At 32.5% G+C, this 26,486-nt stretch overlaps 1 protein-coding gene across 2 annotated transcripts; it reads left to right on the forward strand.

The window, feature by feature from the left end:
- Positions 1–1,923: 1,923 nt before the first annotated feature.
- Positions 1,924–25,496, forward strand: LOC117692505 (interferon alpha-inducible protein 27-like protein 2A). 2 transcript variants are annotated; one of them, XR_010712416.1, is made up of 5 exons: positions 1,924–2,082; positions 19,987–20,114; positions 20,904–21,426; positions 24,306–24,433; positions 25,238–25,496. XR_010712416.1 is itself a non-coding variant. In XM_066080421.1 (3 exons), exons 1-3 carry the CDS (start codon positions 21,822–21,824, stop codon positions 25,388–25,390), a joined length of 285 nt encoding a protein of 94 aa, XP_065936493.1. In that variant the 5' UTR covers positions 21,656–21,821; the 3' UTR covers positions 25,391–25,496. The 2 variants fall into 2 exon arrangements, 1 of the variants encoding a protein (XP_065936493.1); XM_066080421.1 differs by lacking the exons at positions 1,924–2,082; positions 19,987–20,114; positions 20,904–21,426 and adding an exon at positions 21,656–21,825.
- Positions 25,497–26,486: the final 990 nt, after the last annotated feature.

Below are 26,486 nucleotides of genomic sequence, written 5' to 3' on the forward strand. Positions count from 1 at the left end.
TGATATTGTATCATATGATATGATACAATGTAGTATCAAATTATATTGAATCATATGATACAACATCATATTATGTATCAAATATGATACAGTATCATACATGAATATCATACTAGTTTATACAATATCATATATATTTCAATATTGTGATGTTTTATGTGATATGATATTGTATCATGTAATACTATTTTGTATCATATATTATATTTTATGATATTGTATTATGTGATCAAATACAATAATGTATTACATGATATAATGACATATCAAATGTTACAATATCATATTGCATCATTATTTTTTACGGTATTTTATTGAATTATATGATATATATTGTTAATATGATAGGATGCAATATTGTATTTAATATTATTGTATTGATAAACATTGTATCTTATAATACTGTATGAAATGAAAATATGATTATCATACAATTTTTTAACAGATGATATATGAAATTGTGTCAAAACAGTACCCATGAATATCCAAGATCATAAAGTATGATTTTCATATATGATAAAGTTGGTCACATAAAGGTGATGTCTCATAAGGGTAAAGCCTCATAAAGGTGATGCCCCATGTCGTTGAGCTTTGTAATCTGCGATCACATAATTATGTTTTTATGTTAATTTAACAAAAATGGTCGCTGCGATATAAAGTGTGGGGGCGGGGGGATATGTAATTTTTTCTGCAATGATTGCTACCTTCATAACCCGCACGAATGATCAAAGAAAGCATTTTATTGTTTATATTGGCATCTTTCTTTTAACAAATTTATAAACTTTGTTTATTCCAAAAAGTAAACTATTTTCATAGTCGAGTCTTGAAGTTACTAAGGAATTTGTCAGTATCTTAAGACCGCGGAAAATTAACTGGCAAGTTTGGAAATATACAGCTTACGTCAATTTCACCTGCTGCAGTCAAAACATTTGAATTAGCGGGAACAAATAATAAGAAGTGTATTTTCAATCCACTTCAGCGTCTCTAAACTTGCTATATAAGTTAATTTAAAAGCGATCGAAAGACATTTTATTTAATATCAGTAAAGCGATTAAAAATATTTTATTTCATCAATAAGTATATACATGTATTCAGCAAGTATTAGAAGATCCCAATTCGGGAGAGATTATACGCAATGCAAAGCATTATCCGATGACTTTAGAGAATCATCATCACACGTTTGTGTAACTATATGCTAGATAAACAATGAACACCCATATCTATTCTTACACATTCACTTAGCGAAAAAAAGGAAATTCTATATGGGTATAATTTTAATTTATTAAATCGGAATCTCTAGTAATAAACAGGTCCAACTCGCTTTCAGACCAGTGACTCTCTGGATGGGCGCCCCTAGCTAGACAGTCTTATTTGTCGCTTCTGTGTTATATTTTAGGGTATATCGTTTACTTTAAAGCTGAACACCGCTCGTAAATAGGCACTGTCCGCCATATTTCTCTTTAATCACTGCTGTCCCTACAACCCTTATATAAGGGACAGACCTCTAAACAGTTCAAGGTACTTCGCTGTAGAGGTCTCACCTGTGTGGACGTACATTTTGCCTCGCCGTGTTACCCGGTCGCGATGAAATTATCAAATTTTACGCACCTTTTGAAGCCAGGAGAATACTAACATCAAATAAATTGGTCAATGCATTATTTACGAACAGAAAATGAACATAAGATAAGAAAAAAATGCATAAAATCTAAAGACCACGAAAGGAATACTACATGTCGCCCACGAGGTTCAGGTGTGCAATCGGGTGTAACGAAATCGAAGGGTTTATATACCAGGTATCTGTGTGACGGTGCCTATTTACGAGCGGTGTTCAGCTTTAATGAAGTATAGCTCACATCTCAACAGATCGTAACATGTGTTGTATTTATATCAAGTTTTATAAAAAGGGGGGTTGTCATGGACGCTTAGGTAATACATTTGAGGAGTTTTTCCGAGCCTGCCGGAAAGGCCCGAGAAGTTGCGATTGCACAAAAAGGATGACGTAATGCATGAGATTCCGATGCATAGAACCCAGAAGTTACGATTGTGAAACAAAGACAAAATTCGGAAGTATATTTAGAATGGGTAAGTTGATACGCATGCTGTACATTCCATGTCATCTTTAGTAAGGAATACATGTAACTCTTGTGCTCTCAACAGCTCAATAAGTGCTAGGATGTAGGAGTCATTTTTTCTAAAAGCTTGTCTACATCACGCATGCTGCATATGCTGATTTCCGGTTGTGCAATGTTAATAAGTACGTTATAATTATATAAAAGAAATAGCCAAGTCGTTAAGCATGAGAGTTTCAAAATACATAATGATATGATTTGAACATATTTTATTGTGTAAATAACACAAAAGGATTGGAAACAAGTTCTTGCAACTTACAAGTTCCTCTCCTAATGATAATACATACAATATATACAATTGTCATAGTACATGTAATATTACATGTTAATTATAGTTATTGACTTTATAATAATTAAATTCATAGACATACATTTACAAAGTAATTGCAAATATATAGTAGATAACGTTAATATACAGTATAGAAAGCAAAAGCAAAAAGGAATTTAATTATTAAATCTTCCAGACTCTTTAATGAACTTTTGAACTGCTGAAAAAATAAAGCAGTTTGTATTGTAAGACAAATTGTCACTACCCCAAAGAAGCAAATGTGAGTTAATTAAAATTGTTTCATCAAGCCTATTAAAAAGTAATTCAAAAAGATTGTTTCTTGCATTTACATAATTCTTGCATACAAAGAAAAAGTGATAAACATCCTCCTTTTGACCACAAATACAATTGGGTGATTCAATAATGTTTCTTCTATACAGATCATAATTAAGGTCTTCCGTTTCCAACGGAAGACCTTTCTATTATTGTGCGGGTTAAGATTATTCTTATTTTTCTTTTTTAGGGTTTTCCGTTTTTCAACGGAAAACCCTTCTGTTATTCTACTGTTTCTTATTATTATTTTTTTTTTTTATCCGCAAATTTTGTGTAGGCCATTTCTCGTACATTTGTTGTCTGATTGTTATGAAACTTTCAGGGTATGTAGACAATGTTAATATCTCGAGACGGTTTTTTCAAATTTTTAAAATTCACTTCCGGTTATGAGTTATTGCCCTTTAATTGAAAATTGGGGGGTCTTTTGTCCAGAGTTGATCTCGGGAACTACAAAAGATAGTTGCATGAAATTTAGCAGAATTGTTGGTAACATTTTATAGTTTTGCTGGCATGAACATTTTGGCAAAATGTTTTTTAGTTTTTAAGCTATTTGCCGGTAAAGTATAAGGTTTTGGGGGGTCTGAAATTTTGTTGTTCTTTGTATAATAACCTTTAAACTAAAAATATTTTGTTAATACATATAGAGCAAAAGTTGTTTAGAATAACGAGAGCTTTCATTTAAAATTAAGAAAAAAGGGCTGGCCCCTATAATTAGGGGTCAGCAGCTCATACACGTATTTTTCTGATAGCAAAAATCATTATCATTTAATGAAAAAAAATGAATTCAGTTATTGTTAATATATTAAATAATGTCATTTGGTATCAAATTAAACAAGTTCTGTGCTATATATTTTTTCAAATTTCATAAAACAAATATGTGAGAATCGTACATGAACGAGTTAATATGTCTACATAGACACACAAGCGAACAAATGCCACTTTAAGGCCAAGGCATTTACTGCATTACGTTGTGTTGCGTCTTAGATAAATTGTTGTGATTCAATTTCATTTTTTTCATCTATATCATTTATGAATTCAATGAACACACATTATTTAAACGTTCTATGTACAACTATTTGTCGGGGCGCCCCTGTATGTAACCCCCGCGCGCGCGCGCCGAATGTAAACAGTAACGAACGGCATTGTAGAAAAGAGAGAGCCGTAATGCAGAAGAGAAGTTGTGTATTCTTTCGGTGTATACATGCATTTTCAATTTACTGTGAAACATATGAACATGCACAGGGAACAATACTACATATTTGTTTAAGGAGGATATTTTTCTCGTGTGAATCGTTTACGAGGAAATTCTGACAGCCACACTTCTGTCGACGATCAGCCGTTGATAAGCTACGAGTAATAAAGGAGAAAAGATGGACATTAAAGTGTGTGATTTATGTGGATGTTACTGAAGAAGGTGAGGCTTTTACTCCTTTTAAAGTTTCTTGTTAACTGGTTAAAATTTAGTATATAGTATAGATGTACATGTAAGTACGTGCACACTGTTAGATGTTTTTGTTATGATGTGGGTGTTTGTTTACTAACGTGTAATTTTTACATGTTTCATGGATGTTTAGACTCGCTCGAGGTTCATGGGGGACTGGAAAGGGTAACTGAATTTATCTATTTAAAAAAATAACAGATTGTGAATTTTCAACTCAAAATTCAAAGCAGGGTCTAATTAGAAACATATCATATATTCTTGTGCAGAAGACTCCAAATGTAGTCATGAATACCCTGTAGACATAACTTCAAGTAAATAAAAGTGTATACTTCAGACTTCAGATCGAGTTAAACCATGACTTTAATATCTTTATGATGCCGATCATTGTATCATTAGAGAGGTTTAGCAGACCAACGGGTACCCGGTACATGTACTTCTACATGTAGGTTACAAGTTAGAACTATGCGTACCATTCTACCAGTTCACATAATTTTTCTTGTTTAGCAGTTATGATGTGTACTTAAATTGTCTTTGTTAATGTTTTAAATGTAATTTTTTATTCTCTTTTTTTAATCTGACTACTGGCAGTATAACAGGTTAACTCGATCCTGCCAGGGGTGATCTTCGAGGGTGAAGATCATTTAAGGGGGGAGGAATGTGACGGTCAGACTGGTTTGAATACCGGTGCCAGATACATGTAGCTCAGTTGGTAGAGCACTTGACTAGAGATTCAGAGGGCCAGGTTCGAATCCCAGTTTGTTCTATCGTTATTTCTCCCATCTTTTACATATACATGTATATCAGATATATGACAGATGATTAAGGGTCATCACATGTTTTGCAAGATGCAATAAGTGTTAAAAACCTTTACTTTACAACACAATACATTTAAGTGAATATTTATGTTTCTTGAACACATTATTATTTGGTGTGGTTTTCTTGACAGTGTCGCATAAACAATTTACCCGCTCCTAAAACACAAACTTTCTTTTTGTGGATTCAGCTTACCGCTGATTGGCTGCTGTTGCAGCAGACAAATAAGATATGCACGCACAAAACACAATGAACTTATCAGAGAATGAGTTGAGTTTATTTCAACTGTTGGAATTTGGGCATTTTTTTTTTAAATGTATACTTGTGACAAAACATATATGTGGTACATACAGCTGTAGCTTTATGAAGAAAATTTTGGTTAGACCATATATACCTATCATGCAAGTAAATGATATTTACAAAAAACTTGCAATTTATGGCGCACGAAATATACGCTAGTTTTATAAAGATTGACATACATGTAATGTACCACATTCTGTGAAAAATAATCTATTAAAAATTCTTCATTAAGTTTACTCATACATGTTTTATGCTTATTACACATAGTATTGTTTTTAAAACATGTAATTTATAAGAAAATAAACAAAAACCCTCGCTAAATTTATTTGCCAAAAAAAACAAAACACAGTAGAATTGATAAAAAATGGTATACCAGAAGCTAATACCAGTACATGTACTTTGATGCTGTTCGGTGGGTAATATTCATTTGTAATTTACGAATTGAAATATTGACTGTTGCACTACAAGTACGGTACCGTAATAAACTCTCTCTCTCTCAAACTCTCTCTCTCTCTCAATTTGATAAGTGTTTATACCTATGAAAATTTTTTAATATTATATTATGACTTGATATGCAATTTTTTGATCTTGTACTGCCTAAATGTTATATCATGTATTGGGAATATGTCATACTTATTACACTGCATGGTCAGTGTATTTTTTTACAGAAATACTATGCATATGTTAATGTAAACACAGCTATTACTAGTACATGTATGTAAACACAGCTAATTATTTTTTTTTTATTTCAGCTCAAAACAGCCTCTTGTTACCACATGGCTTTTACCGGTACCTGTTGATTCTTGTGGGTCAGCTCCTGAGATTAACCTGTCACCTCTATCCACATGCATATTCCTTGTGTTCTACAGACTATTTACCGGTAATTCAAATTAAATCCAATAATGCATGAACAATAATGGAACTTGAAGAAAGCATCATGCCATGTTGTGGTTTGTGTTTGATAAGAAATTATGAAAACAAAATTAAGGCTGTCTAAAGAAATTCATAATTGCTGTGAAAATTTGTTTTTCAATAAAAGTATGCAATTATGTTTCCTTTATTTTTTATTTCATAAAGATATTTAGATGTGTTTACATAATTGAAAAATCCCCCCCCCCCCCTCTATTTAATTGTCTGCATTAAGATTACATGTAGGATATGTAAATGTACATTTGACTTTGAAATAACATCTGCTATGATAATTACTTTTGAAATGAACAAGAAACAACCTATTTCTACCTTTCTAAGGTATATATGCAGAAAAAAAGTAGAAAAACATGTCAAATTTGAACATTTTTCATTGAAATCAACTCTGTCTTCAGCTACCTGGGTGTGTTTGAATTTAATTCTAATTTAAGGCAGATGTCTAACTTGTAGGTTGTAACTTACTGTTTTAGCATGGTTAGAAGGAGACTAGAAATCAGAATAGATTAGATATTCACTAAATATGAATGTTAGCTTACTTTTTTCATGAAAACAAGAAATCACAAGCAGGACAGCTGTCTATTTGTTAATTAAAATGGTACAAATCATACAATAAACAAATAAAGATCAAATTTTAGAATCATTGATGATTGTTTTCAAATATGTGTGAGAAATTACTCAAGGAAATTGCCACACGTTTCATAAAATTAGGTAAAACATTTCAAACCATGACTTTTTATGAAAATCAAAAGATTGGGGGGGGGGTATACATGTAAGGGTATTTCTAAGTGATGTGAAGCTTTTATCATGATTATATCATGTAGGCATATGTTGTATTGTATAAGGTTTCTTTTTAAAGGTGGTTGAACAACAGTTGACCTCTAAAAGGTCAGGTAAAGATGTTTTACTATGGAGAACCCTGTAAATCTGTGTTTACTAAAGGAAATTGGAAATGGTGGGTTCACTTAAATGGCCATATTTTTATTAAACCTCAATGGAATTGGCAATATGTAGTATTCTTTTTCTCAGAATTGCTTTAGCTTTCTTATTCTAAGACAAACCGTCTTTTCATAAAAATGTTAGTGTACTAAGTTAAAGGTACAAGGAACAGTTTCGGATAAAGTATCGTCAATATTTTTGTAAAATTGAGAGTGACTGTACTTGAAGGTTTATCATTGTTGCGTAGATTCATGAAATGAATTTTAATGATTATCAATAGTTAGAGGGATGTCTCTTGTTGGAATTGGTAAGCAATATTAAGGCCCCTAATTTTAAGTACATGAGAAGCAGAAATAAATTGTGAAACTTGCGGCTATGACAGATGTGTTGACTTTACAGTGAAATTGAAGGTTACAAATGGGAGGTTATATAACATGAAATGTAGGTGGATGGGATATTATATGCCTATTTAGTATTTACTGGGTATGAGGACAATAGCAAGTTTATTGTCCCCCAAGACAGCAACTATTTAATGAGGCAAAGCCAAGGGAAATAGTTGCTGTGGAGTGGGACAATAAACTTGCTATTGTCCGAATAGTCAGTTAATTGGTATTTCATTATACAGAAGAAAACTTTATTTGTCAGCGATGCAGAATTTCTTGATGATAAACAAATTAGAGTTAAATCAAACTTTGTATTTAATGCAGCGATCTTATTAGGTCAGAGGTGTTCCGAGTTTAAGGTGATATGGGACACTTCCATGTTGTGACGTATTGTTTATCGAAATAAACAATAAAATAAAGTGTAATTATGTAAGTACATGTAGTTTCTTTTCAAAAATGGTCACCTAACTCCTTAACGCAGTGGGTTAGAGGGTTTACTAGGAACCTGTAAGTCATGAGTTCGAATCCCGCTGGGGTTTTTACAATTTTTACCTTTTCAAATATTTTTAAAAGCTATTTTTTGGTTAAATATTGTAAAATTTGAAAATTCTAAACCGGTGAAAATTTTTCAATTATATAGTACTTTAATCCACATTAATATCGACAGATGTCCCATACCACCTTAAAAAGGAGGGAAATCAAATTCTGCTGATGAATGGTTTTGATGACTATTCACCAAGGGCAGATAGCATGGATACTATTTTAAATTAGATAAAAAAGGCATGTTTATGCGGGCGCCTTCTAGTGATCAATTTGTCCGTCTGTCCATCCGAGATTGCTTGACTGGCCTTGGCCCAATCTGGCTCATACCTCATCCACAGGGTTCCTTTGGTTGAAGGATGCGCAGTGACCTTGAACCATGTTTTTAGGTATAAGGATAATGTCATAGCAGAATTATATATATAAAATCCTTGTCTGGGGCATATCTTTTTTCCCTTTGGTCCAATCTGGCTAATACTCGCAGAGTGTCTCGATGGTTAAACGATGTGCAGTGACCTTGCATGAAATTTCTAGGTAACGGGTGAAGATCATATCGGATCATGCAAAAATCCTTTTTTGAGAGCATATATACTTTCTACTAACCCCTATTTGGCTCAGACTTCACATAAGCAGAACTTTTGAGTAAAGGGTGTGTAGTGACCTTGAACCTATTTTCAGTGAAAAGAAACTGTGAAGGTCATAGCAGAATTATATTTTTAAAAATCCTTGTCCAGAGTTTATCTTCTCTCCCTTTGCTCCATTCAGCCTCATACTTCACCCACATGATGCCTTTGATCAAAATATATGCAATGACCTCGAATGATATTTGTAGATGAAGAGTCAAGGTCATATCAGAACACACAAAAATCCATATTTTAAGAGCATAGATATACTCTTCTTTTAGCCCCTATTTGGCTAATATTTTACCTTGACAGAGTTTATTGGTTAATGGCATGCAGTGACCTTGAACCAAGTCTGTCAATGTGAAGGTCATAGCAGATCTTTTTAAAATTAGTTTTAGACAGTAGATTATTTTCCAAATATGCTTAATCTTGGTCAGATTGAACAAAAATGCATGTATGTTAGGGGGAATGAAATTGAATTAAAAGTTCTATGCCAGCTGGAAAAATTTCAAGTTAAAGGTCAAGGTCAAAGCAAAATTCTCTGAAATAACATAAGCGGGGCCCTTTGAAATGTTCACCATTTCAATGTTGTCTGGTTCATAGTAATTTTACATAGAAAATATTCACAGAGGTACAGTAAAGTAAACTTTACATCGATAAGTTTCTGACAATTAATGACGCAACGAGCACACAGTACGAAAGGTCAACCCTTTGAAAAGCAGTGAAGAGGAAAAGTTGCTCAGAATTATGTTTTAAACAAAATTGATTTTTTACGTAAATTTTAATTTTGCATTCTGGGTTAAGAAAAAAGATGTTAGTTCAAGGTTAAGTTAACTTGTACCTAAAATGAAGTCAAATTTGTTAAGTCGTACTTAAACACATTGTTTTTTTGGTTAAGTCGTTCTTGAAATGGTTAAGGGTTTTTGGTTAAGTCGTGCTTAAAACCATTCGGATTATGTTAAGTTGTACCAAAAATCATTCGTTTTTTTTTTATCTTTTTGTACTTAGGTTTCTTTGTTACTAGATTAAGAACTCTGCTTCTTAGACGTACTTCTAGCGTTGCTTTCGACATTAGCGGAAAACCCACTCGTTGCTTTGCAACGAGCTTTGCTCTAGTTTTTTTTTCTTCCTAGACGCGAACTTTGAGGCTTCATATCTTGCTCATTTCTGAACGGATTTTGCTCAAATTTTCAGGGCTAATGGAATTTACAAAACACTATCTTCACCAATTATAAAAGTTAGAATTCCCTTTCCGTTAACGAGTTATTCCCCTTTTAAAAATTTTTAGGGCCTTTGGTTTCCAGACAAAGGCTCCGAGACTATGATAGCAGGGAATGGGAATCCAACGAATTTGAATAACAAAGACATTGAAGTTGTATACATCGGTTTTTGTTTTTGGATTACGTTCCTTATTTAGGAAAAGGTAGGGGGTCAAAAACAGGATTCCAAAAAGTGCAAAAATTTAGACATATTTTCCTTTATATCTTTTTAACGAAAAATATTTTGTTAAAACATGTAGAATAAAAGTTGTGCAGAATATCAAGGGCTTTCATTTGACACCAATAAAAAAGGGCTGGCCCCTTAAATTAAGGGCCAATAGCCCCTAAAAGTTTTTGCTTAATAACTCAAAAACGGTTTGGATTTTGATATAGATGTCGCTGGAAAAGTTGTTTGTTGGGATCTCATAAAGGTCGTAAAAATATTTTTTTGGAAGTGATTTGTGTAGTATGAGTGTAAAAAGCTTTACATGTTGACATGTACCTGTTTTCATTTGACAAGTTAACGAAAGTCTTTGTGCGTACAACTGGCATAAAGTTGCCGCAGAAAGTATGCTGGTTTATACAGGAGGCATTAATTTATAAGAATTTTTTTTTTGTTGGAGTACATGCTTTTTTTTTAGGAGTTTAAGTCATTGTTGTTAAGTTCTTAGTGCACAATCATTAAAAACGGCAATTGGAAAACAAAACATTCTTTTTCTTTTCTTTTTAACCACAAAATATGGAATTAAAAAACTCTATGCATTACATTTTATTTATTAACTCCATGCATTTAAAATCTACCTTGAATCAGAGCTGTGTGTGTGTGTACCATTACGTAAGCTCTCCCTCGCCCGCGGCCGAGAAAATCGGTCACCATGCTCGCGGCTGGACTACCTAGCGGTCAGCGGTTATCTAATACACGAGAGTTGCGTCTCTCATATATGAGTTTATTTAGCCGCGAACTCAAGAATTGTTTTAGTTTTGATTACACAAAATCTTTTGTGGATTAAACGATTGGATGTCAAGTAAGAAATAGTTCATTTAATTAATAAAAGCAATGTCATTCTCTATAGCAATAATAGACTAAGATCAATTGTGGGGTTTAAGTTTAAAATATATAACTTCTATTTGATAGAGTAAGGTCATTATATTGCAAACTTTTCAAATCTTCCTTGGTTGTGAGCTGTGCGTTTCTGTGCGTTGTACCTTTACGAAATATATTCTTTGCCCACGGCCGAGGAGATCAGCGACGGCTGCATTACCTAGCGGTAAGCGGGTATTTAATACACAAGATTCGCACACCGCGACTTACACTTACATGCATATGAACGTGTTTGAGTTAATATAGCCGTATATACAAGAACTGTTTTAATTTTATGTTATAAAAGTTTGTCCTACTTGTATATATTTAATTAAATATTTGAGTGTAAATGAATATTAATGAACGATATTACTCCAAATCGGAAAAATCGTTAGACATAAACTAATGGTTGGTTTGTTTATGTAAACTACTTTAAAAACTGTACAATTAATGTTTTAAATCAACACCCCCCCCCCCCTCAAATATTAAACATTCAAATGATGATAATCCCTCGCACATGGCTGAGGAGATCCGGCGAGAGTGGATAAGTGATCCGCGGTCGGTTCGTGTTCTTCTACATGTACCTTATGACGCGTTTATGTTTCATATTTTGCACGGACACAACTATATTTTATTATGTTTTCAACTATTATATTGGTTTAAGATGAAAAGATAAATTTATTTTACTTGTACAGTTGATTAAGCATTGATTTATACGATAGCGTATAAGGTAGTTTAAAAATCAAATCAAATTATAATCAAAGTTCCATGTTACATGTTTGCGGTAGGTGCTAGCACGATAAAGGAATGCCCTGAATTGAGGCATTCGATGATTATTTTAAAAAATATTCACATGAGTTTAAACAACTTTAGATTAGATTCTATCGGTCACATATTAATCACTACTGTAGTTTCATTGTGGAAGCGAACTCATTGCTGCCCCCCCCCCCCCCCCCTCCTCCCGCCCCGCTGACCGGTGCTCGCGCTGGATTTTTTTTTTAATTGGAGAAAAGATAGCAAGATCTGTCGAAAATCATTTTTGGTGGTTTCTTATGTGTAACATTTTGTTTCACTTTCCCACCCCTTTGTTTATTCGGCCAGTCTGTGTTAATTCAATTGCCGCATGCGACCGATAATCTTGTGTCGCTTCAGCGCACACAGCTCAGAACATTTATAGCCCCAGGTCATCAATTGTTATGTAATTGAGTAACAGTTGGAAGGGTGATTTTACTACATAAAATAATAAAATCATAATATAATCTATTTGAATTGAGTATCATGCGTATAGATTCCCATAATAATTAATTTTTTTATTACCTTTCTATGTTTACATTTAATTTTGTTCAAATAATTAATAAATTTTCTATCATTTAAATTGTGTGCTTCATCAAATACGTATTCCGATTACCTTGAAGTCATTAATTTTCCATTGGCTTTTGACAAAAGAGAGACGCCTGACCATCCAATGAAAACAAATACACAGAGTTTGATTGACAGGTTTAGCCAGGTGCAGGTCTCACCCGATGTCCGAGGTTATGTGTGCTGCTTATACACAGCCGAATGGTCTCAGTAAGAGTTATCGATGTAAATAAATAATAAAAATACATGCTTATCAAAACATGATCGTGCAAGTTAAAGTTGATTTAGGTTTGTTCCAATAGAAATCATGTTTCACTAACTGTATTTAATATTTTTTATGTATAGCGAATTTTAATATTGTTTCAGTACTGAAACATCGCATGAAAACGTTAAATATACATGTAATTATCTGTTACTAGTCGTCTTTTAATATATATACCTTTCTTTTGTTTGTTAAAAATTCGCTCAATTTTGTTAAAGTAATGTAAAACACGGGCGCCATTTTGAAACAATTAACTTGTCAGAGAGTTCCGAATGAAATCTGATGAACGTTTCACACGGTTCTCGCACGCTTTGCTCGAAACGATTTACACGCTTTGCCCGAAACGCTAAACGGTTTACATGAAACTCTAAAAGGTTTACACGAAACGTTTCTCGCACGTAGGCCGCACGCTTTTTTGGTGTAGTAGTACGTTTTAGGGTCTGTAAATTTTGTCAGCACGCAATTCTAAACGTGCACATAGTCTTCAAAAATTTAGAAATATTTTAATATAGAAGTTATCTTTGAGAAAGGTTTACGTGTTTTGTAGGCGGGTTCAGTTTAAAAAAGAAATACAATTCCTGACATGAATCATGAGTACATACTGTTTATAACAATGCTTGCTACCCTTGAAAATTTAACTCGCCATTAAACATCTCACTTTTTAAAGAATGTTTGAAACGATTACATAAACTCTGCTCGACAAATAGTTTTCCTAAAATATTTTCTTCCTTTCTTTGTTTCAAAACACGTTTTATATACAGGCTTTCAATCACAACACGTTTTTATAACAAAAGCAGAACTGAAAGTATAGTAATTATAATCGTTTGACACCATATAACATATATTTTCAACTCGCAGCAACAACGGAAGACCTACTCGGGGCTTTGCCACGAGCTTTGCTCTAGTTCAAAATACAGTTGTGTCTCAACTTGGTATGTAAAATATTAATAGTGCGTTTACCAAATGAAAAATATTTTGGAGGTTGAGGAATACTTTCAGTAATGTTTTTCTTGAATATGTTGAGAGACGTTGCTTCCCTAACTTCTAATTTGAGAGAATTCCATTTCCGAATGGTGTCAGGTACAAAAGATTTTTTGTAAAGTTCTAATCTGCTGATTGGAACACTATAATTCTCGCTATTTCTTGTGTGATATATTGAGACATTTTTTGTTACGGGAGGAATAATATTGCTCAAGTACTTGATTAAGATTTGTATGAATTTTAAACATGGTTATTAATTTAGCCTTATTTCGTCGACTGACCAGAGATTCCCTGCCAGTTTCCGTGTAGAGAGATTCTGTAGATGCTAAAATGGGTAAACCAGTAACAATCCTTGCAGCACTTAATTGAACTTTTTCTAATCTCTCCATGTCAAACATATTGCAACCGTCCCATACTACAGAAGCATATTCAAGAACTGGTCTAATAAACGTGATATACATTTTTGATAAATTAGTTCTACCTAGAGTAAACTTAAGTTTTTTCAAAAGTCCTAATTTTTTGTATGCACTGTTTACTATATTATTAATATATTGAGACCAACTTAAATCATTAGAAAAAAAGTAAACCAAGATGTCTGTGGGTTGAAACATAGTCCAGTTGACACCCTTGAAAAAATAACTTAGGAAATTCTTCTACATGTTTCTTGTGAAAAAAACAGCTTTTGTTTTAGACGGATTAAATTTCAATAACCACATAATGATATACATGTACCTGTTAAAGAAGTGCAATTGAAATATATGATCGGAAAACCAAGATAACGTCGTTGGCACATTATCATTATTTACTTTGAAAAATTAACAGGAACAAAACCAGATTTCTTACGGCTATTTATAATGGGAAAAGTCGACATCTTTTCACCATTCGGAAATCACTCGGAATACCTCGCACAATTTCTCAACGTTCTTTTCAATTTTAGCTGTGTATTTAAAAAACCTGATAATCTAGAGTGTGCGTTTTAAAATAACGGGAATATTAATTAAATTGTGTTAGAGTTTTGGAGCTGGTTACAAAATGAAGTAAATTCAGTTCATGCATACCTAGTCAGAATTAAACAGTAATAAAAATACAAAGTATAAATAGAGGTAGTTTCAGATCTTGATCTTGATTATTTTGATGCTGGGGCAAGTTTTTTGAGTAGTTAAATGCAGGTTTGAATGTTAGAAAAATGCTGTATTTGGATTTGAAACATAAGGCTAGCAACCTGATCTCTATTTTCATTGAATGCTAAGACAACCTTGTCCTACCTTACTCAAACTTGCTTGAAAGATGCGATTGTTGATAAAAAATATATATTATGAAATTCAATCCTTTTCCTATGACATTGAATCAAATGATTGATACTTTGTAAGATATTATGAAGATATTAAATGATAAAATATCTTATTGTTCCATACGGAAGCGTATTATTGCCACATATACACTTCACGTCTTTATTTTCTACACTTTAAAGTGTAAATATTACACTTTAATCTGTAAATTTCACACTTTAATCTGTAAATTTTACACTTTAATCTGTAAATTTTACACTTTAATCTGTAAAATTCACAGTTTAATCTGTAAAATTTACACTTTACTCTGTAAAATTCACACTTTAAAGTGTAAAACTCACACTTTAAAGTGTAAAACTCACACTTTAATCTGTAAATTTTACACTTTTATCTGTAAATTTTACACTTTAATCTGTAAAATTCAAACTTTAATCGGTAAATTTTACACTTTAATCTGTAAAATTTACATTTTAATCTTTAAAATTTACACTTTAATCTGTAAAATCACACTTTAAAGTGTAAAATTCACAATTTAATCTGTAAAACTCACACTTTAATCTGTAAAACTTACACTTTGATCTGTAAAATTCACACTTTAATCTGTAAAATTCACACTTTAATCTGTAAATTTTACACTTTAATCTGTAAAATTCACACTTTAAAGTGTAAAATTCACAGTTTAATCTGTAAATTTTACACTTTTATCTGTAAAATTCAAACTTTAATCGGTAAATTTTACAGTTTAATCTGCAAAATTTACACTTTAATCTGTTAATTTTACACTTTAATATGTAAAATTCACACTTTAAAGTGTAAAATTCACATTTTAATCAGTAAATTTTACACTTTGATCTGTAAAACTCAAACTTGAATCGGTAAAGTTTACACTTTAATCTGCAAAATTTACACTTTAATCTGTAAAATTTATACTTTAATCTGTAAAATTTACCCTTTAATCTGTAAAATTCACACATTTAAGTTTAAAATGCACACTTTAATCTGTAAATTTTACACTTTAATCTGTAAATTTTACTCTTTAATCTGTAAATTTTACATTTTAATCTGTAAAATTCACACTTTAATCAGTTAATTTTACAATTTAATCTGTAAATTTTACACTTTAATCTGTAAAATTCACACTTTTAAGTGTAAAATTCACACTTTAAAGTGTAAATTTTACACTTTAATCTGTTAATTTTACACTTTAATCTGTAAATTTTACACTTTAATTTGTAAAATTCACACTTTAAAGTGTAAAATATACACTTTAATCTGTAAAATTTGCACTTAAAAGTGTTAAATTTACACACTATCCTGTAAAATTGGCTCATACATACACATACATTTGAGAGTATTTATTATTTCGATGGTTTGATCGAAACATTATGGACTCTCGACTTTTTTCCACACTTTCTTTGATGATTTTACAATAAAAATAACAAATAGTGTTAAATTACTGATCATTCAAAGAATATACATTATGTATCATTCTGCCTAAACCTCGATTTAGCATAAGTACGTTCAGTACTTTGAGTTGTGCACGTACTACAAAAACTTGATTAAATAAAATTGTACTGTATACAAATGAATAAAATTGATGCTTTAAACTAGTAAAAGTCTTGTATACATTTAGCAGGCTTGAAGACTGTTTTTGCATAAAAGTGAACAAAAAGTCAAAACATTGTTACAGATAATTCTTCATTTTATGTTGCAGCCACCATATATATAAGTAAAGTAAGTAAAGTAAATGATTTATTATAGTGACATGCGTTTTATAAACAAATAAAGATGCATGTATATGATATAATACCTTAATGAATAAACACCCGGCCCATCGGACCTATATGTCACTTTATAAACATGAATAAACAAATAATAAGTGTACGCATTGTTATTTTTATACAGGATAGATTGTCTGCACATAAAAGCTGAATATACAAATTTTGCCGTTTGTCTAGGAAAGTTAGATAAGAGAAAACCAGTGCAGTCTGAGTCTGACATGTTTAGTGATCGATTATTAAAGCCAATACTAGTAATGAATTCGGTTCTAAGTTTTGAATAAGATGTACCATGTAATAAAAAATTAAATTCGTCTTCCATTGCTTCTACAGAACATATAATACATAGCCTATCGTTTACTTCCTCCCCCCTATATAATTATGTGGTGGCCGGCTGGCCGTCAGATAAATTAGTGGTGGTCGCTAGTTTTTAGTCCATGAAATTATCACTTTTTTCAGTTTTTGTGAAAATTTTAATCTGATTGAAAGAGACGAGGGAAACGGCTTGCATTATAAAAAGCCCTTAGAGAATTTAATCATGTTTCAGTTTTTGAAAAATTGAATACTGTTAATGAGAACCCATTTCTCGATTGCAATGTTTATTATTAAAGCAAGATCAAAGAAATGCGGACATTTAATTAAAACAGCCATGTGGTGTTGACATAGTATTTGACAGATTAATGTGTGATTTTTACTGATACATGACATTGTGTAAAATTTACAGATTAAACTGTGAATTTTACAGATTAAAGGGTAAAATTTACAGATTAAAGTGTGAAATTTACAGATCAATGTATGAAATTTACAGATTAAAGTGTAAATTTTTACAGATTTAAGTGTGAATTTTACACTTTAAAGTGTGAATTTTACATTTTAAAGTGTGAATTTTAGAAATTAAAGTGTAAAATATACAGTTTAAAGTGTAAGTTTTACAGACAAAAGTGTGAATTTTACAGTTTAAAGTGTAAATTTTACACTTTAAAGTGTAAATTTTACAGTTTAAAGTGTAAATTTTACAGATTAAAGTGTAAAATTTACAGATTAAAGTGTGAATTTTACAGATTAAAGTGTGAATTTTACAGATTAAAGTGTAAATTGTACAGATTAAAGTGTGAATTTTACAGATTAAAGTGTAAAATTTACACTTTAAAGTGTGAATTTTACACTTTAAAGTGTGAATTTTACAGATTAAAGTGTAAATTGTACAGATTAAAGTGTGAATTTTACAGATTAAAGTGCAAAATTTACACTTTAAAGTGTGAATTTTACACTTTAAAGTGTGAATTTTACAGATTTAAGTCTAAATTGTAAAGATTAAAGTGTGAATTTTACAGTTTAATCTGTAAATTTTACACTTTAAAGTGTGAAATTTCCAGAATAATGTGTAGAAAATAAAAAAAATGTGAAGTGTGTAAGTGGCACTAATACGCTTCCGTAGTTTCATGATATGATACAATATTATATTGTATTATATGATATTATATCATCTGAAACAATATTAAATTGTATCATGATATAATTCTGCAATGATCGCTACATTCATAACCCACATGAATCACCAAAGAAAGCATTTTATTGTTTATACTTGCATCTTAATAAATTGATTTTAAAAAGTAAGTTCTTTTCCATTCTGACTCATGGGTTCATACAATTGATGTGCTTGGAATTATTTGTAAACAGCGTATTTTGATTTAAAGTGATACATATGATACACATGTACCACGTGACAGTCTATTTCATGTGATGATTTTGTTATTAGACAAGATCATTACCATTTATTTTTTTCTTTTAAGTGTAATAAATGCATAGAAGATTTTGCGAATTCAACGACACAAGATTTCGTGTACTTTCGTCGAAATACCCGTTTTCGAGAATTCTCTCCAACCATATGTATTATCTAGCCGGGTTGGAGAACAAGGCTTTAAAGCAAGAAAATACATGGTTTAAATCATATCTAAGTTGCTATTTATACCCCGGCAATAAGTTGCGAGGTGTATGATGTTGTGCTTACAAGACTGACGGACTGACTGACGGGTCAAAAACATTATACACATCGCAACTTGTTGTGTGGGGTATATAATTAGTAACTTATTTAGCCCACATTTTCTTTCATTTGGGTTAAAGCTGTAGTTGCTTAAAAAAACCCTGGCCAAACGGGTATACTTGCAACCATGGCAAAAGTGTAGGAGTAACTCTCTACACAGAAACTGGCTGGGAATCTCTGGTCAGTCGACGAAATAAGGCTAAATTAATAACCATGTTTAAAATTCATACAAATCAAGTACCTGAGTACTTGAGCAATATTATTCCTCCCGTAACAAAAAATGTCTCAAAATATCACACAAGAAATAGCGAAAATTATAGTGTTCCAATCAGCAGATTAGAACTTTACAAAAAATCTTTTGTACCTGACACCATTCGGAAATGGAATTCTCTCAAATTAGAAGTTAGGGAAGCAACGTCTCTCAACATATTCAAGAAAAACATTACTGAAAGTATTCCTCAACCTCCAAAATATTTTTCATTTGGTAAACGCACTATTAATATTTTACATACCAAGTTGAGACACAACTGTATTTTGAATTATGATCTGTATAGAAGAAACATTATTGAATCACCCAATTGTATTTGTGGTCAAAAGGAGGATGTTTATCACTTTTTCTTTGTATGCAAGAATTATGTAAATGCAAGAAACAATCTTTTTGAATTACTTTTTAATAGGCTTGATGAAACAATTTTAATTAACTCACATTTGCTTCTTTGGGGTAGTGACAATTTGTCTTACAATACAAACTGCTTTATTTTTTCAGCAGTTCAAAAGTTCATTAATGAGTCTGGAAGATTTAATAATTAAATTCCTTTTTGCTTTTGCTTTCTATACTGTACATTAACGTTATCTACTATATATTTGCAATTACTTTGTAAATGTATGTCCATGAATTTAATTATTATAAAGTCAATAACTATAAGTAACATGTAATATTACATGTACTATGACAATTGTATATATTGTATGTATTATCATTAGGAGAGGAACTTGTAAGTTGTAAGAACTTGTTTCCGATCCTTTTGTGTTACTTACACAATAAAATATGTTCAAATCAAATCAACTCTGTTGTGTACTGTTTGCTTCTGACGCAAGCCGGTCAAAATTTAAAAAATACTGTTGTCTTGTTTATTGATTAATCTTGATTAATGTGAGCAAAGAGAACATATATCAATTTTTAAAAATTACTGGGTCAAATGACAGATATTAATTATTTTCATTGCGTTGTATGTTCTAGTTTTACCGGTGGTGATTGCGGGAGTACTGACCACAGTCGGCGCCTACATAGGAACTCCTACAGTTCTTAGTGCTCTGGGTTTCACTAAGGCAGGCGTGGCAGTTGGATCCATGGCGGCTGCCGTGCAGGTAATAAACTGAATATTGATGAAAGTTGCCTACAACGTGGATTAAGATCTATTCCATCTAGATCTAGACATTCTCAAAAACATCAATTGACGATGACATATCAAGAGGGTTTTTTTTTTTCAATGATAAAAGAGATAAACACAACTAACCAGAAAATATGTTGGCACTTTACTTTCATCTAACAAAAAATTCTTTCTCTTTCATTGCTAGAGGGTTCACGTTTGTTTAAACCATTACGTAACCTCTGGTTGTCAGAAAGGAGCTTAAAGTTTTACATTTTATTATTTATACAGGCCATAAAACCTGCACATAAAAATTCCAGGGGCTCAATTTATTGTTCATCGTAAACGTGTATTAGCAAACTTTTACCAAATATGGCAAAAATACTTAATAACTTCCTTATAACTGAGATTTCTTAATATTTCTTACAAGATCGGCCCGTTCATAAGCAAGTTTATATGTAATATTTTATAAAAAATGGTATAGAAAATTCCAGACCTTAATTAGTAAAAAATATAATATAGAAGCAACCTTTTATAACAAATATTTTTTTTTTAAGTTATACAAGAAAAAGTTATAATACCAAAACATTTAATAGATAAGAGAATGGTCATCTTTGGGAAATTCCATATAGTAAGGAGAGAGAGAGATGTCCTTTATCCGCGCTCAACATTAATGTCATTAGTTCATCTCAGAACTATATTTTTTTGGGTTGAAAGTTGTGGACACAACGGTGTCTTTGGGCCCCCTAGAAACATTGAACAAAATGTCTTTATATCCTTTGTACAGACCCCCGCCACCGCAGCCGGAGGCTTCTTTGCCCTGTGTCAGAGTGCGGGTGTACTGGGATTGGCCGCGAGCACCAAGGCGGCCATTTCTGCTGTTGCTGGAGCCGTGGTATCAGTCGCTGCCTACGTATGGCCATGGAGCTTACTTCTTTGAGAAACAAACTAATATACATGTATATGAATTATCTTGAAAATTAATTTGTATGCTAAATGTTGAGACTTTCAATCAGTAATAAATCAAATGAGACTTTAAAAAAAAATGTTTTGATTTTTACATTTATTTTGTCCTCGACATCATAAGAACATTACAAAGTCTTATACACTGGATATGCAGTAATATTAACAATATTGTCTTTTAAATGAACACAATAATGTTTGAATTGAAGTTTGAAAAAGTTGTTCAATCAGACTCTGAAGACGGGAATCCAACTGACGATACTTCCTTTTTTTGGGACGGACAACTCCCCCTGCTGTAATCTGGATGATCTTTATGAACGACGACTGAGATAGAACCTTACTCGTCAGTGAGTTGGCCTGCTTCTTGAAAGACTCGGACAGTTTTTTGTTGCGTATACATGTAAACAATACGGTAAATAATCGTGCAAATGTCAAACAACTCTACACACTTGTCTCTGGTTACATGTATGCATTTGTGTACCTCAGAGATGTCGGGGCAGAACATAAAACGTCCTCCGGTGAGAGAGTTTATCCATCGAATGAAAGCTGAAATACGACAGCTTCAACGCGAAAGCTTTAAGGAAAACATACGAAAGTGGAAATAAGGTTCTTAGAATAAGAAAGTAGCGACACCGATATCAGGTGATAACATAACATCCGTTTTTCCACCTATATAAAGGCCAAAAAAATCGACAGACACCCAGACTACTGCAGAGTGGAAGCGTTCGTGATCATATTTAGAATGGGTAGGTTCGATGCAATTGTACAATTTTATGTCATCTTTAGTAAATAGGAATAAAAGATTAGCTTTTATATACCCAAGTACTGTGAGAAATTATAACCTTTACTTCTTTTTTCACAAAACAAAATGCGGGGAGGAGAGTTGGTTTTTTTTGTTTGTTTGTTTTTTTATGTTTTGTTGTTGTTGTTTTTTTTTTGTTTTTTTTTGCTTTGTTTTTTTTTTGTTTTTTTTTTTTGGGGGGGGGGGGGGGGGGGGGGGCTTTTTAATTTGTAAAGTTCAATATATTTTAATCATCTTCAAGTTTAATTTCACAATATTTACATTATGAAAATGCATTTGTAATGTGAAACATTCAATAGATTAATTCTATCGCATCTCATTGCAAATATACTTTGTAATTAAACAAATGTTAATAAGTATCTTGCTTTAAGGAGGAAAACTGTCTGCTACACAATACAAACTGCTCAAGATAAAGATAAGCGCGCTTCTTGGAGCATCGTCCATTTTTTCTCCCGTCGAGGGGCTATTATTGTGTTAACAAATATTATATTTTTTATATGTACATGTATGATAGTTCAATCATATTGTTTCATGTCTATAGAAGATTACATAGATTGCAAAATTGCATCTTACATGATGTCAAATACATGTACTTGCACAAGTAAATTTGCCAATATCAAAATCAAGATAAGTAAATTGGATGTCAGCCAAATAACCTTGCATGTAGACATAATCTTGCATGCTGACAGAAATTCTGGCAGGTTGACATAATTTATTGAGCACGTACATTTAAGAAATAAACAACGTTATTTAGTGAACATGGCGTTATGAATAGCAATTGCTCTGTTGGCATATTCCATGATGCGCGCTAGCGCATCATGGAAAATATGTCAGCAGAGCAGTTGCTATTCATAACGCCATGTTCACTAAATAATCGTTGTTTATTACTTATATTTGCATTTTACCACTCGCAAATACCCTGTATTAGCCTAGACCTTGACATTTAGCTATTACATCAAAAGTAAACATTCAGACTGTAATGTATCTTTTTAATTCACATAGATTTGTTAACAGAATCAATGATATGTTATAACAGTAATTCCTTTAAAATGTTATCAAAAACATGTTTAAATATTACATGTAAATACGTCAATTTTAATGGAGTTGGAGAAAAACACATGATGTATCGTATAGTGGTTTAAATCTATAACGTCATGGAAAGTATATACATGCGCGGATCCAGAAATTTTTTCCAGGGGGGGTCCGAAGGATAATTGTGTTTGCCAGGGGGGGTCCGAGGCATATTTTCGCGATAATTTTACTATGTAAATTTAATAAATTTTCATTTTCCAGGGGGGGTCGGGACCCCCCGACCCCCCTCTAGATCCGCGCATGATATATAACGTTACACCTTTATGACGTCATAGTATACTGACAGAGCAATTGCGATTATAGAGAAATAATTGCAGCTCCTACGTATGGGCTTACAGTGGGAAAGAACAATGGAAATGCAAATATTTGTAGGTAACAGAACTATGCCGTCATAATACTCTTTTCCAGGCGTTACCTTCCGTCACTTTATCATTGGTTTTATTTTTATGGTCATGCCTTGGTTACCAGTACAAACTTCGCTTAGCTGAACAACCGCCTGATGTTTTTTGGAATTAAAAATAGTTTATATTATGAAAAATAAAACATAGAACATCTCGTCGTACAAATCTCTTGAACTTAGGCATGCATGTTTTACAGAGCTAAATTACAGCTCAGGGTTCTTTTTGCTATATCTGTTATGCACGTTTTAAGATATTTTCCTTCGGAAAGATCTTAATAATATTTCTTTTTTCATTCTATATTCAACGATCATCTTTAAAAGCGCACTAGGTCCATGTATTTAGTTATTTGATATTCCCCCCACAAAATACTGTAAATGTAGAATAAGTTACTGAAATAAGCCACTGATAAATAGAAGGAGGGATCTTTGTAGGAACTCTTCATATTGTTTGTTCATCTTATCCTTTTGCGAATATAATGCAGGCACGTAGCGTCGTTTTACAAAGTGGAGGGGCCAATTGATTTATAGGAACGAGCATATGAAGTTATTTATTTTCGAAATGAAAAAATATCTACCACCTTCTAATATTACAGAAGGTTCACATTGGTGCCTTCTTAGTTTTTTTTTCGGGACTATAATCTCAGCTTAATTTTGAATTAAAGAATTATTATGCTATTCTATCCAACTTGCGATCAGTCCTTCAACATCTCTGTTCACTACCGGTTTAACCAAATTATTTGCAGTTTCGCATGACAATTAGTTTCATAGCTGTATTTGAAGAAAGACGCACATTTTTTTCTAATATATGAATTCTCGGGATTTTCCGACAAGAATTCCGAGATATAGACAGAAAAGAGAATATATATCAATTTTAAAAAATTACTGGGTCAAATGACAGATATTAATTATTTTCATTGCGTTGTATGTTCTAGTTTTACCGGTGGTGATTGCGGGAGTACTGACCACAGTCGGCGCCTACATAGGAACTCCTACAGTTCTTAGTGCTGTGGGATTCACTAAGGCAGGCGTGACAGTTGGATCCATGGCTGCTGCTGTGCAGGTAACGAACTGAATATTGATGAAAGTTGCCTACAACGTGGATTAAGATTTTTCCATATCGATAGACATTCTCAAAAACATCAATTGACGATAACTTATATCAAGAGTTGTTTTTCAATGATAAAAGAGATAAACACAACTAACCAGAAAATATGTTGGCACTTTACTTTCATCTAACAAAAAATTCTTTCTCTTTCATTGCTAGAGGGTTCACGTTTGTTTAAACCATTACGTAACCTCTGGTTGTCAGAAAGGAGCTTAAAGTTTTACATTTTATTATTTATACAGGCCATAAAACCTGCACATAAAAATTCCGGGGGCTCAATTTATTGTTCATCGTAAACGTGTATTAGCAAACTTTTACCAAATATGGCAAAAATACTTAATAACTTCCTTATAACCGAGATTTCTTAATATTTCTTACAAGATCGGCCCGTTCATAAGCAAGTTTATATGTAATATTTTATAAAAAATGGTATAGAAAATTCCAGACCTTAATTAGTAAATAATATAATATAGAAGCAACCTTTTATAACAAATATTTTTTTAAGTTATACAAGAAAAAGTTATAATACCAAAATATTTAATAGATAAGAGAATGGTCATCTTTGGGAAATTCCATATAGTTAAGAGAGAGAGAGAGAGAGAGAGAGAGAGAGAGAGAGATGTCCTTTATCCGCGCTCAACATTAATGTCATTAGTTCATCTCAGAACTATATTTTATTTGGGTGAAAGTTGTGGACACAACGATGTCTTTGGGCCCCCTAGAAACATTGAACAAAATGTCTTTATATCCTTTGTACAGACCCCCGCCACCGCAGCCGGAGGCTTCTTTGCCCTGTGTCAGAGTGCGGGTGTACTGGGATTGGCCGCGAGCACCAAGGCGGCCATTTCTGCTGTTGCTGGAGCCGTGGTATCAGTTGCTGCCTACGTATGGCCATGGAGCTTACTTCTTTGAGAAACAAACTAATATACATGTATATGAATTATCTTGAAAATTAATTTGTATGCTAAATGTTGAGACTTTCAATCAGTAATAAATCAAATGAGACTTGAAAAAAAAATGGTTTGATTTTTACATTTATTTTGTCCTCGACATCATAAGAACATTACAAAGTCTTATACACTGGATATGCAGTAATATTAACAATATTGTCTTTTAAATGAACACAATAATGTTTGAATTTAAGTTTGAAAAAGTTGTTCAATCAGACTCTGAAGACGGGAATCCAACTGACGATACTTCCTTTTTTTGGGACGGACAACTCCCCCTGCTGTAATCTGGATGATCTTTATGAACGACGACTGAGATAGAACCTTACTCGTCAGTGAGTTGGCCTGCTTCTTGAAAGACTCGGACAGTTTTTTGTTGCGTATACATGTAAACAATACGGTAAATAATCGTGCAAATGTCAAACAACTCTACACACTTGTCTCTGGTTACATGTATGCATTTGTGTACCTCAGAGATGTCGGGGCAGAACATAAAACGTCCTCCGGTGAGAGAGTTTATCCATCGAATGAAAGCTGAAATACGACAGCTTCAACACGAAAGCTTTAAGGAAAACATACGAAAGTGGAAATAAGGTTCTTAGAATAAGAAAGTAGCGACACCGATATCAGGTGATAACATAACATCCGTTTTTCCACCTATATAAAGGCCAAAAAAATCGATAGACACCCAGACTACTGCAGAGTTGAAGCTTTCGTGATCATATTCAGAATGGGTAGGTTCGATGCAATTGTACAATTTTATGTCATCTTTAGTAAATAGGAATAAAAGATTAGCTTTTATATACCCAAGTACTGTGAGAAATTATAACCTTTACTTCTTTTTTCACAAAAAAAATGCGGGGAGGAGAGTTGGGTTTTTGTTTGTTTTTTTTTTTTATGGGGTTTTTTTCGGGGGAGGGCGGGGGTTAATTTACAAACATATCATCAGAGAATAAAGCCTTTGTTTATAGTTTTGCACCTTGCTTTTATTATTATTCTTAACGAGGTCTTTAGAGGGTCAAAGTTGCGGGAAGATTAACGTTAACATTGAAAAAAAAACT

This window comes from Magallana gigas, chromosome 3 (assembly GCF_963853765.1).
Source record: "Magallana gigas chromosome 3, xbMagGiga1.1, whole genome shotgun sequence".
NCBI lineage: Eukaryota > Metazoa > Mollusca > Bivalvia > Ostreida > Ostreidae > Magallana > Magallana gigas.

What these genes read in the sequence shown, in the direction of transcription:
- LOC117692505 (XM_066080421.1), top strand. An exon ending in CCATGGCTGCTGCTGTGCAG is followed by an intron (nt 24,434 to 25,237) that starts GTAACGAACTGA and finishes TCCTTTGTACAG; the next exon opens with ACCCCCGCCACCGCAGCCGG.